General features: G+C 42.2%; 1 protein-coding gene across 12 annotated transcripts in view; it reads left to right on the top strand.

The window, feature by feature from the left end:
* The window catches only part of ANK3 (ankyrin 3), a 282,760-nt gene that overhangs the window by 161,846 nt on the left and 108,833 nt on the right, over positions 1 to 12,081 (top strand). For all 12 annotated transcript variants that reach the window (XM_054276898.1, XM_054276896.1, XM_054276897.1 and 9 more), the window contains exons 8-9: positions 3,680 to 3,778; positions 10,676 to 10,774. In XM_054276898.1, the coding sequence (XP_054132873.1) occupies positions 3,680 to 3,778; positions 10,676 to 10,774 (198 nt within the window). The remainder of the gene's footprint in view (positions 1 to 3,679; positions 3,779 to 10,675; positions 10,775 to 12,081) is intronic.

The raw sequence follows: 12,081 nt of genomic DNA, 5'->3' as shown, positions 1-12,081 counted from the left end.
ATTTTCTCCATAGTTTTAGCTTGCTCTTCTCACAATGATGTTTCATATTCCCTTTTGAATTTATACTCACAAATTGTACCTCAGTGTGAAGGGGTCTGCCTGAGACATTACCCAACGTTGGATATTTCAACAGCAAGGGCAAGCAGCACTCCAGCAGGAGCTCTGGATCTGAACCACATAATTTAATGGCAGCTTTTGGAAGGCATTTCAGCTTTATTACTGCGGGAAAACGTCTTCAAAAATTTCCTGATTTACTATTCTATCTTAAGAACAAAGGGAGAAATTTATAGAAGATCAAACGGATAAAAATAGACTGAAAAGACAGCGGATGCTGTTGATACACTGAAGAATTCAGAACCTTACATTTGGTGGCTATTTTGTTTGCTGATACCACAGTTTTAGTGTTAATAAACAACACCAAAGTTGCATATATTGTTAAGCTTTTTTTATCTCTTGTTTCTTGTGACAAGTACAAATAACTCCATTTTGAGTTCCTTGCTTTACATTTTGTCATCAGAAGAATTAATGATGGTGTTGTCTGAGGTTTTTTCACTTCTCAGTTTGTGTCCTTAATTGTGAGATGAGAGATGGAAAAGGACCATGCATATGAAACTTCTAGCTGTGATTCTTTAAGACTTGGTACAACAGAGTATTGACCAAAGCCAAGTTTCTTGGCCTGAACATCAGTGTGCAATTATTCAAGCATTCAGATAATGCATCTCTTCCTTCATCTGTTTGGAGTCAGAACTCTCAGCCAGCTGAATTATTACTTAGCATTCTTTTCTACCAGTAAAAGCTTAAATAGCTAAACAGCAAAATTAAATTCTAATAGAGACCTGCCCCCCCTTTGTTCCTCCCTTCTTTTCCTCACAGTGTTTTCCTGAGATGTTAAGGTTGAAAAAGGTTAAAAGTGTTTTTAATTATTCATTCCTTTAATTTTTTTATGAACTGCCTGATCGGGTTAGTAGAGTACAACAAAAGCTGCAAACTCCTTCCAAGGGAATGAGTGCTCTTTCCTAGGAAAGAGAAGCTCTTTGGTCATCCATAAGGACAGATATTACACTGAACATACAGAGATTAATTTCCTTGATTCCTCCTGCTCCATTAATTATTTCTGGGAAGCTGTGTGTAGTTGGTTTTCCTCAAAAATTTTTTTTTTGTGCAGTCACGTTCTTTCTCCATCCATCTCTTTGTAATGTGAACTTGCTGCCTATTTTCAACCAAAAGTAACTCCAGGTTTCAAGATGCTAAAGACAATGAATTTAAATGTTTTTTGTAAAGACAGGTGATCACATAGAGCAAAGATGGATTGCTGGCTCTCGAGCTCAGCCCTCATTTGGTGCTGGAGAATTTCCTCACATTTCCAGCCAGCGTGATCGCCCCTGTCAGAAACTGGGAGAGAAATATGCTGTCCTAATAGCTTTGGTAGCAATCCAGAAATCTGAATGTCATTTGAACAGGACTTGGTTTTGAACATGAAAGTGGATATTTTTCATTTTTTCACCGTTGCAAGCAAACAGTGTCACCTAACCCTTAATTGCTAAGGGGTCATCTTAATTGCTAACAAGTCATCGCTTTTAGTTTTGAGCTGTGTGTTTGCCAGCACTCATCCCTCTATTCCAGAATCAACTCTCCTTCATTCATGGCAGCAGTAGCTTTGACTGGCAAATAATTAGATCCAAAGTGCAGGTTCTTGTGTGGTTATGCCCTCCCTTGTGCTGCACTAGATTCAGCTTAATGTTGAGATGAATGCGTACCAGACTTCTAACAGGTGTTTGTCTTGCCTTTTGTAATGCTGTCCCTTCCTTCTGTTTCTTTTTTGATGCTTGGAAAATGCTTTTCTTCTTGTCTGTGTATGAGGCAGTAAATTATTAGTACTAAATTATTTTGATGTATTACCAGGGCACTAGGCTCTGTTAGGCTGAGTTGAACTCTTTACCCCTTAACATCAGCAAGTAGAAAAAGGTGTTTCTTTAATCTAAATTATCTGCAGTACTCTTTACTTGAAGACACAAAAGTTATTTCCTTTACCATTTTTTTCTTGGGAAAGTAGAACTCATCTCTTGCTCCCTCTGAACTCAGTAACATCTTTCCTCCTGGGAAGAGAAAAAAAGCAGAAAGTATCTCCACATAATTGTTTTTCTCCTTTTTTTTCTGCTCCTTTTTGTGACTGGTACAATAATATAGTGACCCCATATTATATCCAGTGTCAGCTCCCAGTCAAATAGGATTAACTCTTCTTTTTCAAAACCATCTCACAGAAAATTTAAGTGATTGCATAGTTTTACCTCCCTGAAAGGACTAGACATGCTGCACTTTCTGTTTAATGTGCTGTTTAATCTTCCTGTTTTACTTTGCTTTTTAAAGGAATGAGAAGCTAGCTACCCTGGCACAGTCATCACTTTGATCCTCTAATGATCATGAATATTGTAGAAAGGATCTCTGTCATTTAACCTTGCTAACATGTATTTTACCTCTGAGATAACATTAATTAGTACTTTCTAGTAGCTGTGAGTTTGCTCTTCATAGTGAAATTTTGTGTAAATGTAGCAGTGCATGAGGTACTTGGTGTTATGATTAGGCTGTGAGTCAGCTTGCCAGAGCTGAGAGGGGATCTTGTCTTGGTGCTGCTCTCCATCACTGCACTCACCTGTGCTGCTGAAGGCTCTGTTGGCCAGGTCAGCCAGCCATGCCCTCCCTGCTGCTCAGGGAGCCTTTGATGCACTGGACACTGTGTGCTGCTTTCTGCTGGGTGCCAGGGCTGCTGGCTTTCACAGCCAGCTGTGTGTGCTGCCCCCAGCACCCAGGAACACATCCTCTACAATTCTCTGTGCCTGCATACCCTGGCTGCGTGCTCTGCTTGGATCCCTTTATTTTTCCTTGGCTCCATATGATCAGATGCACACAGGACGTGGCCTTCACAGGGCACAAGATGAAGGAGTCAGCAGAGCATGAAGAGACGTCCTGGCTGCATCTTGTTGGGAAGTGCAGCCTGTGTGTGCTCAGAGTGGGTTATGTAACTGTCCTGGATGTGCAGCATCTCATCCCTGCCTGTGCCAGCCTGCCAGGCACACTCAGGGAAGCACACACACTCCTCTGCAGCCCCACTTCCAGCACGGTGTTGCACCCATCAGAGGAGCAAATTGAGGAGGCAAAATTAATGGTGCAGCTGAAATGAAGGTGCTTGCCAGGCTTTCAGGGTTTGCTGGTAATGTTCAGAAATAAGTAATGCTGGCCTCTCATAATTGTTGTATGAGATCTGCAGATATAATGGTTTTGTTTATTTTTCTATGGATCCTACAAGGTTTGTGAAGTTGAGTTTTGAATCCTTATCACTACAGGTTCCTAAACAACTACAGCTGGATTAAATTGCTAAGATTCAGTAAAATTGTATAAGTTCAACCCTTAAGCAAAAGTTGTGAGCTGAGGCACAATCATGTCATCTTATAACCCTAGCAACAATTTTACTTTTGTCTTCACTGTGTTTATGTTGAGATATCAGGCCAGTAATTCACATGTGTGATTGAGCACAGCTTCCTTTTGCTTTCATGCTCCCAGGGAAACAAACTGTGTTATGATTTAGCAAATTGGGCATAATTCACTCTGTGAGCAGACCAGAAATGGAATTCATGAAAGACAGACATATGCATATTTATTTTCATGTTGTTTTCTTCCACAGAATGATATCACACCGTTGCACGTTGCATCAAAAAGGGGAAATGCAAATATGGTCAAACTCCTACTTGATCGAGGAGCTAAAATTGATGCCAAAACAAGGGTAAGCTCAAGTGTGAGTGCTGTAAGTGGCTGTGTGGAATGCCTGCCTCTGACCTGAGTGTTGCTGTAGAGCTTAAATCATTCATCTTCCCAGGAGGCTGCTACAGCTGCACTGCATTTATTTTTAATGAAATTATTGCAGTAGGATAGTAACATTTTACATCTCTTACAGCAGTGTGTGAAGCACCAAGGATGGCAAAGCTCAGAGCCAACCATTTTCCATGTTCCCTTTCCAGTGTTTAATTAGGAGCTGCTTTTATCTGCTTGGGAGTAGAGGTGAATGTGCAGGAGGATGCTAAAGACAATTCAAGTCAGATATTTCAGAATTTGAATGCTAGCAGGGTAACTTTGAGCTGCAGAGTGTGTTTGCCTTTCACTATCCACAGGCAGTGTCACAGAGTGTCCTGTGGCTGATGATTCTGCTGCAGCTCAGGCTCTCTGTGGGATTTGTCAGCACATGGGGCAGGCACAGGGTTGGTTTCCATCAGGCTGACACCTAAATCAGTGCCCTGAGTGACTTAGAAACTCAATGCATGTGGTTATGTCTAACTGCTGTAGTTAAAACCCAACCAAGCCAGGGATATTTTATTTGTTGTATAGCAGAAGGAAAAAAAAAAAAAGAGAGAAAGAAGGAAAAAGTTCAAATGTTTGGAAGTAAATCATAAATCTGGAGCTAGTGGTGTTGTGGGCTGTCAGGGCAGTCTTTGCAACACACTCCTGTGTGTGAGAGGTAACTGTCAAGAGCTGTCCCAGTAACTTTCTGACAATTATCATTTTCTTGACATATTAATTTATCACCTCTACCTTTTCCATTTTGAATTCATCTATATAAGTTCAACCATTCAGAATCATTCTAAGCAAAAGAAATGTAAAACCTAAGAATAGTTTTTCTGCAGTTGTTCCTGTATTCACAGGTTTTTGTTTGGTTACTGTAGTGCCTGAGACTTCCTGCAGTGCTTGTTAGGCACATTTGTGTTTTTGTTCTCTGTCGAATTCAGAAACTGGGTCAGTTTATTTTGTCATCTCTTCCTTCTCTCCACATGTTCTTCCTTATTGCTTCTATTTTACCTTTAGTAGCTGATGGTTTATTTCTAAAATGTTTTAGGTTCTTTTCTAGTTGGGCAATAACGTGGAAGAGACGAATGACTTCTCATGGGTAATGTGGACATTTGGTATAGTTCCTGGACTGAAATTCCAGCCTCCTCTGTGCCACATAGGGGTACCAGGATAAGGGGTGTGCTTCTGCCTTATGGTGGGGAGGGACACGGCTTGGTGGTGTGTGACAGATGTGCATTTGGTCAGAGCAGGGAGAAGGGGGCTTGATGGGGGATTAGTTGCTTCCCTCTGCAAGTATTTGTATGGCCCACTGCAGTCCAAATCATTAGGGACCAGTACTTTAAATAGCTGGAGTCAAGTTAGTTCTTTCAGTTAGGAAAATTCGTGCTCTGCTTCATTTCCTCTGTCACAAGCTCGGGGTCAGACACTGGGATAATTTATGTAACTAAAAATACAGGCTGGGACGGAAACAGGATCTAGGAAGAGGGGCAGCAGCATTAACAGCTCCTGAGGCTGGCACAGCTTCCCACCGAGGCAGAGGCAGTGATGACCGTGGCTCACGAAGCGCTGCCTTGTTTTTCCTGGCTCCCCCAGAGCCTGCCTGCTTGCCCAGGCACCCATCCTGTGCAGAGGCCGGGAGGGATGTGCACAGCTCCTGCTGCATGTGTGTCACTCAGGGCTGTGGTGCTGGCACTGGCAGGGGACGTGTCCTGCAGTCGGGGCTGGGTGAGGCTGCGCTCGGGGTGGCTCCTGGAGCATCACACCCTGCAGGACCCACAAAGGGAGCAGCACCAGCAGGGCCCACACATCAGTGCCAAAAGCCAGAGAAGGCTGAGAGGTGCAGGGTGAAACAGGGCATTGCTTCGGGAGAGCCTGCCTGGTTCTCATATTCAACAGCAAAGATGAATTGCCCTGAGCTGGCGCAACACATGTTCCTGCTAAATCTCTCCTGTTGTTCCAACCTGACCCAATGTTGTTTTCCAATTAAGATATGTCAACTTTGTAGCTATTCTTTTTTTTTTTTTTTTTAATCCACTATTTTTCTTTTCAATGTCCCAGATATAGAATAGCCCTACAAAAATACAGGGTGACAAAGGCTCTGGTCATATCCCTTACCACAGCATCACCACTGCTGGATGCATTGAAAGGCAAAGAGCAGCTGAGGCTGTCTTTTCTGATACATGTGTCAAGCCCTGCTTATCAGCTGGATGCCCAGGCAGAGCCCAGCATCATTGTGTGTTCTGTGAGGGGCAGGTGCTGAATGCACACACAACTTGATAACAGGTGGGATTTACATGTGAAAACGAGTGAGTCTCCTAGTGCCATATTTATAAATGTGAGACCCCTCTCATTTTTCCTATTTTTTTCTAAGAGATTTACAGAATTTTTGTATGTAAGAGATAAGCAGATTTTTTTTTTTCTATTAGGATAGTTTTTTTGTCTTGGGCATTTGATATTGTTTAATTCAAAGGTTGATTATTGAAGACAAAATACCTCCTTAAAGGTAAATGGCAAAGGTTCTGTACCCTTATGAAAGGATTAAAAAAAAAATCTTGAAATTTGTAGTTTTACTGCTCAGGGGGAGAAACTCTTAGACCTTTGTTTCTCCTGTTTCATGTCTGTATCTCACCTTTAAATGAGAATGCAGAACATACTGTTTTGTGTTGTTGACCAACAGAGCCAGGATTTGCTACTCTGACTCTTAGATGGGACAGATTTATCTATTCAGCTGGCATTTTGTGATCTGTTCCTGCAATCCATCCTCTGTAGGGGATACTGGAATACTGTCCACATAATACTTTTTTTTATTGTTCACAAAACAAATAGTTTTATAGGTAAATTAATGAAAAGCCTTTCCTGAGCAATAAGTGAGTTGAGGTAATGATCTCTTTTCCTTAGTCATTAACATGAGCATTTGCATTTGCTGCTGACAGATGGTCCAGGAAACTGCAGTGCTGAAGTACTGCACAAAAGGTTAACATGAAGGGCTAAATCCTTATCCTGTTTAAATAACTGTAAAAGTAATCCAGGAGCTCCCACTTTCTCTGGATTCATTAGGACTGGGATTTGATGAGCACCATTATACTCTTACACACCTGCACACTGTAGCTGGGACTTGAGAGAACATGTGAGACATATCCCAAAAATATGTTAAAACTATTTTGAGACTCAGAGAAGCCTTTTTTTTTTTTCCATTTTAGTTCACGCTATGTTGCATTGTTTATTTTAACCAGCTGTTCGTCTTCCCTCTGTTTTCTTTTTCGTGTGTGAGATGTCTAGCAACTGGTATTTGGGGCTGGGTACTGAATTCTTAAGGGTACCCCTCAAGAACTGTGTGCTGCCAGGGCAGCTTTAATCATTCTGGTTTTTAACCAAGATTCTGGGCAAAGGCCTGTTAATGCCTCATGTAACATGTTTACTGAATGTTGCCCTAATTATGTTTTTTCTGTCTTCCAGAAAAGACTTTAAAAAGTAAAATTTAATTAGAGAGGTTGATTAAATTAGCTTGATTTGCTTTGGCTGTCTAATACTGTATATGCCAAAGTGAATTTGTGTCTGAAGCAGGCAGCAAGCAAGTTTTAGCCTGGATTAACAGTAAGTGTTTATAATCTTCATTCTACTGATTTTGCAGCTGAACAACAGGCCCAGCACTCATATCTGCATGAAAACACATGGGATATGCTCTTTGGAGATGCATCAGATCATGCATAAGCTGCTCCAGAAAACCCACATGTATTAAGATATGAAATAACTGCAGTGGCACTGCCTTGGCATCCTGAGTGTGCTTTGCACGAGCAGGGAGGGCAAACCTTGTTTGTTGCCCAGGAAGGGGCAGTTTGCAACAGTTTGCCAAAGGAGGGAAGAATTCAGGAGAGCTGGAGTGGGACAGAGCCCTTTGGAATCTTTGGGAAATTCCCCATGCCACAATGCAAGGGGAATCCTGGGGGAGCATTGACAGGGAAGAGGGAGCTGGGGAGCACAAGGAGGCTGCTCTGTGCTGACCCCACACTGCTCAGGGTCCCTTAAAGCCATCGTGGTGGTGAGGAAACCCACAGCAGCAGGAAGGCTCAGTCTCAGGGCAGTTTAGTGTAACAAGATCAGAGAGCTACACAGGCACCTGAGTGTCAGCAGGGACCAGAAACAATCCTTAGGTCTCATTTGTGTGTGTTTAAAAGAAAAGCTAAAGCAGGCAGCAGCCCCAGAGATGGGTGTGCAATGCTAATGGGAAGCTTGTACCTAATCATAGCTCCTCCTATTGTCCTCCTGGCTTTGCTGAAGCTGCTCTCAGGCTCTCTGGAGGGATAGATAATACAGATGATATGATTTATCATGTCAGTGCATACTTACAGAGTCCTTAATCTGCAGATTATTGTCATAATCGTTTGTAATGGTTTTTCTGAGCCATTGCAGACTCATATTAAGTCAAGTTTGCTTCCTAATACATGTAATATATTTTATGCTTCACATGGTATAGTCTATGTGAACAGTAAATAAGCAACTAGAAGATCTCCTGACAAAGTCAGTGAAGTCTTGCTGAGCTCATAGCAGTCTGGTTTAATCTTAGAATCTCTTTTTAAAAGCGAAGTCTTTCTTATCTGCATTTTAGATTACCCCTGCACATTTCTTTACCTGCTCTCAGTGTCATGCACCAATTAACAAAACCAGTGAAGAGTGTCTTTTGAAACTACAAAAAAAAAAATCTATGTTGCTAAATTATCTGTCTTGGAGTGTATTTGCTCTTTGCAGAGGGAGACCTGACATCATGGGAACAATAGCTGTAGATCAGCTGTCCCAACAAGCACCCCTGTGCATCGTCCTGTTGTGTCACACACACCAATGACACACACCAGTGATGCCTCTGCTGGTAGTGACTGCTGTGTGGCCCAGAATGAGGTCCAGCTGGCCAAGCATGGCTGCTTGCTCCTCCTGAGCCCAGAAACCTTGTCAGCCAGAATCACCACGGAGGGGTGGGGCTCTGGGAGCACTGGAAGGGTCTAGCATGGTACAGGATGATCAAATGTGTCTCATTCTCTATGAGCTAACCATGGTATTTTGGTGAAATGACCTGGGGAGTTGTTGGATCTGGAAAATGGTGTCTAACTTTGGTGCCTGATCTCCTTGAGTATCTGTCTTTGATGTACCTCCAGAATGTGATAATTATAGGAAGTAAAAAGAGTGAACAATCTAATGTATATGGTGATCTTCAGCTGTTGCCTAGCCTTACTGGGTCTGAGGTTTGATTTTCCTTCCCATACAAGTATTCTTTTTTTTTTTCTTTTTGTAGGTGATATTTTCATATCAAATGTTTGTGTCTGCTCAGTACATGAAATGCCCTCACCTGTGGGAGCTACTGGTATAAGAAATATGCATTACCCATTTTAAATACTTGTGAAGCTGTGGCAAAACATTTGCAACTCAGCTAAAAAAATGCATCATTTGTGGGTTTTGGTATCTTCTCTGTCTTTATTTATTTTGAGCAATACATCTTGAATTTGTGTAGTATCATTTTAACAAGATGCGCTTCCCAGTACTTTATGGGCTGAAATAGCAGGAAGAAGCAGAAATTACAATAGAATTATTGTAATTACACCTTGAGAGGCGTCAGTAAGAACACTGTGGGCCAAGCTGCATTCATCTTGTAGGAACAAATTACTCCCTGAGTTAAGGGAGTTAAGTCTGAACCAAAATATTTTTTTCATCTATGTCAAAAATCTATTCCTTACTTTAAGTGAAAGAGCAGGCACAATGAGAACCATGCAAGTTTTAAATGAAAGTAGCAGGGAAAGTTTATCATGAAAATTCCTACCTGTTATCTTCCATAGGTTTATCAGGAGCAGGCAAAAATGTAGAAGCAGGAGAATGTAAGGCTCTCTGAACCACGTCCCCCCTCTCCCTGGCTGCCCTCCACACTTTGCAGGGCTTAAGCTGATATTCCAGTAGAGTGTGGTTTAGGAATTACCAAGGAAGAAAGAATATTATAATTCCACATGGAAAGTATTATTAAAGAGGTACCTTAATAATACTTGTTATCATACAGAAATGGAGGGGGAGTGCATGTGTGTGAAGAGAGTATGTGAGAGGGAATTTTAGATAATCCCTTGTATAAAAATGATGTGACACACATATTCTAGACAATAAAACATATGTGTTTTAAGAGCAGTGGAAGACACCAGAGAAGAGACCCTTCCTTTGTGATTTATAAATGAAAAAGCCAAAGTTTCTGACAACTTTGACATCATTTGCAACAAGCAATAGGATGTTGATTATTACTAAGCAAACTATTCCAAAAGGGGTATGGGCACTGTGCCTTGACTCCAGGCCAGTCATTCAGCTGAGGGTCACATAAGCACAGTCTGCAGAGAGAGACAGAAGTGAGTCCAACACACTTCCATCACCTGGGATTAAGATGCCTTTCTCATCTGCTGCACACTTGTCAAAATCAGTGTAATAAAAAAGTCTGAGGAGGATTTTTTTCCCCTCTCAGACTGACTGGCTATCCATTGACTCCGATGCATACTGACAAATGAGAGACCCACTCTTCTCCAAGGCATGCAGGAAAAAGCACCTGAAGTGCAATCTCATCTTTTTCTTGCATGTGCAATGAGGGCCTGGAAGGAGCCCCATTGCACGAACACCAATGTGATATGGCTATTTACACGTTCAGAAAATCAGAGACAGGGTGTGCTCTGTTGGTTTGAACAAACAGGTTCCAGTGTTCATCTGCAGGAGAGCAGCGCCTTGCAGGAATTAATGAGCCTCCTGGGACATCACAGGCCTCTACAGAAGTGTGCAGGACTTCAGCATGTCTGACACTAATGAGCTATAACTCTGTGTCCCACAGGATGGGCTGACCCCCCTCCACTGTGGAGCAAGAAGTGGCCATGAGCAGGTTGTAGAAATGCTGCTGGATCGTGGTGCCCCTATTCTTTCCAAAACCAAGGTAACTGATCCTCTTTCCTGGTGGGATAATCCTTGCACCTTTTTTTTCTTTTTCCTGATGTAATTCTGTGTGTCTCATGTATTTAAGGGTTTGGCAATAACTTTCCTATTTCTTGGTTATTTAAAGTAACTGTGTGGGAGCTCTCCAAAGTGAATGCCGTATGTAGAGCACGTCTGCATATGTAAAATGTGTTAAATCCAGATATACAAGAAAAGATTTCTGTGCCAACCAAAAAGGCTTGTGTGGCAACCCTGTCCCTCAGAATTTCAGTAGCTGAAGAACTCTGTGTCTATCCTGGAATAAATACACGGTGATTACAATAAATCTTCGGCTTGTACCAATTTACCCTAAGGCTAGAGAAGAGACAAGAGATAAAAATAGAGCAATGTCCCTTTGCAGAGACAGCTCATATTTCCTAAGGACTTAGCCTGATTATCAGATTCTCTCCTTTCAGTCTCTCTACAGTTTATCATGCAAAATTCTTCCTGGTAATTTCAAATCACCTGTGCCAGGGTGCACAGATTGCTGTAGACCCGAGGGCTGGCATTAAAGGAAGCCCTTGCCAGAGCTCTGCAGGCAGTGGTCTCTGCTGTGCTGTTACTGCTGATTTCAAATCTCATAGCAGCAGCCTGCTTTGCACCACTGCAATCCATGGCTTCCCCATTCAGGGATGACATTTGGGCTGTGCACTTCGTTGAGGTTCTTTCCAAAGATAACCTTCCACTACAGTTTTTTTTTTCCTTAGTCTGTAACCAGTGTGTTGCAGCAACATTCCTGTTCTGTTGTTATTTCTTTTCTGTCATCCTGTCCTATTCTGTCTCAGCACCCTTCTATATATTCTGCTTTTCTCCTCCCTCCTTTTTTCCCCCTTTACTGGATTATATTTAGCATTTGTTTGGGGAGGTTGGCACCAGCTTTCCTCTGCTCAGTGAGTCACTGGCAAGGGCTGTCATGGGTAATCTGACAGACACTTTTCACCCATCCTCTGCATGTGGAATTTCCATGGGCTCCCACAGCCCTAGCTTGCAAACTCCACGAGCAGGGGAGAACCACAAGGGGCTGCCTAGGAGCCCTTTGGGCCACATCTGCCACTCTCGGAGCCTTAAGTTCATACTCCAGGGAGAAAGGCTCTTCCACCTCTTGGAAAGCTCTTTTTATCATTTAAAGGGAAGAAAAAAACCCAAACCATCACCAAAACAAAACCACAAAAAACCCCACAACAACAAACCAAACCAAAGGACACCCACATGAACATACACCCTATTTCTTCCATTTCCACCATGGTAAATGAAAACCTCTCCTAAGGA

Source organism: Melozone crissalis, unplaced genomic scaffold (assembly GCF_028551555.1).
Source record: "Melozone crissalis strain CALT ecotype California unplaced genomic scaffold, PUWL_Pcris_2 ptg000019l_1, whole genome shotgun sequence".
In the NCBI taxonomy this organism is placed as follows: Eukaryota; Metazoa; Chordata; class Aves; order Passeriformes; family Passerellidae; genus Melozone; species Melozone crissalis.
Note: the sequence above shows the minus strand (reverse complement) of the source record. Positions and strands in the feature narration are given on the sequence as shown.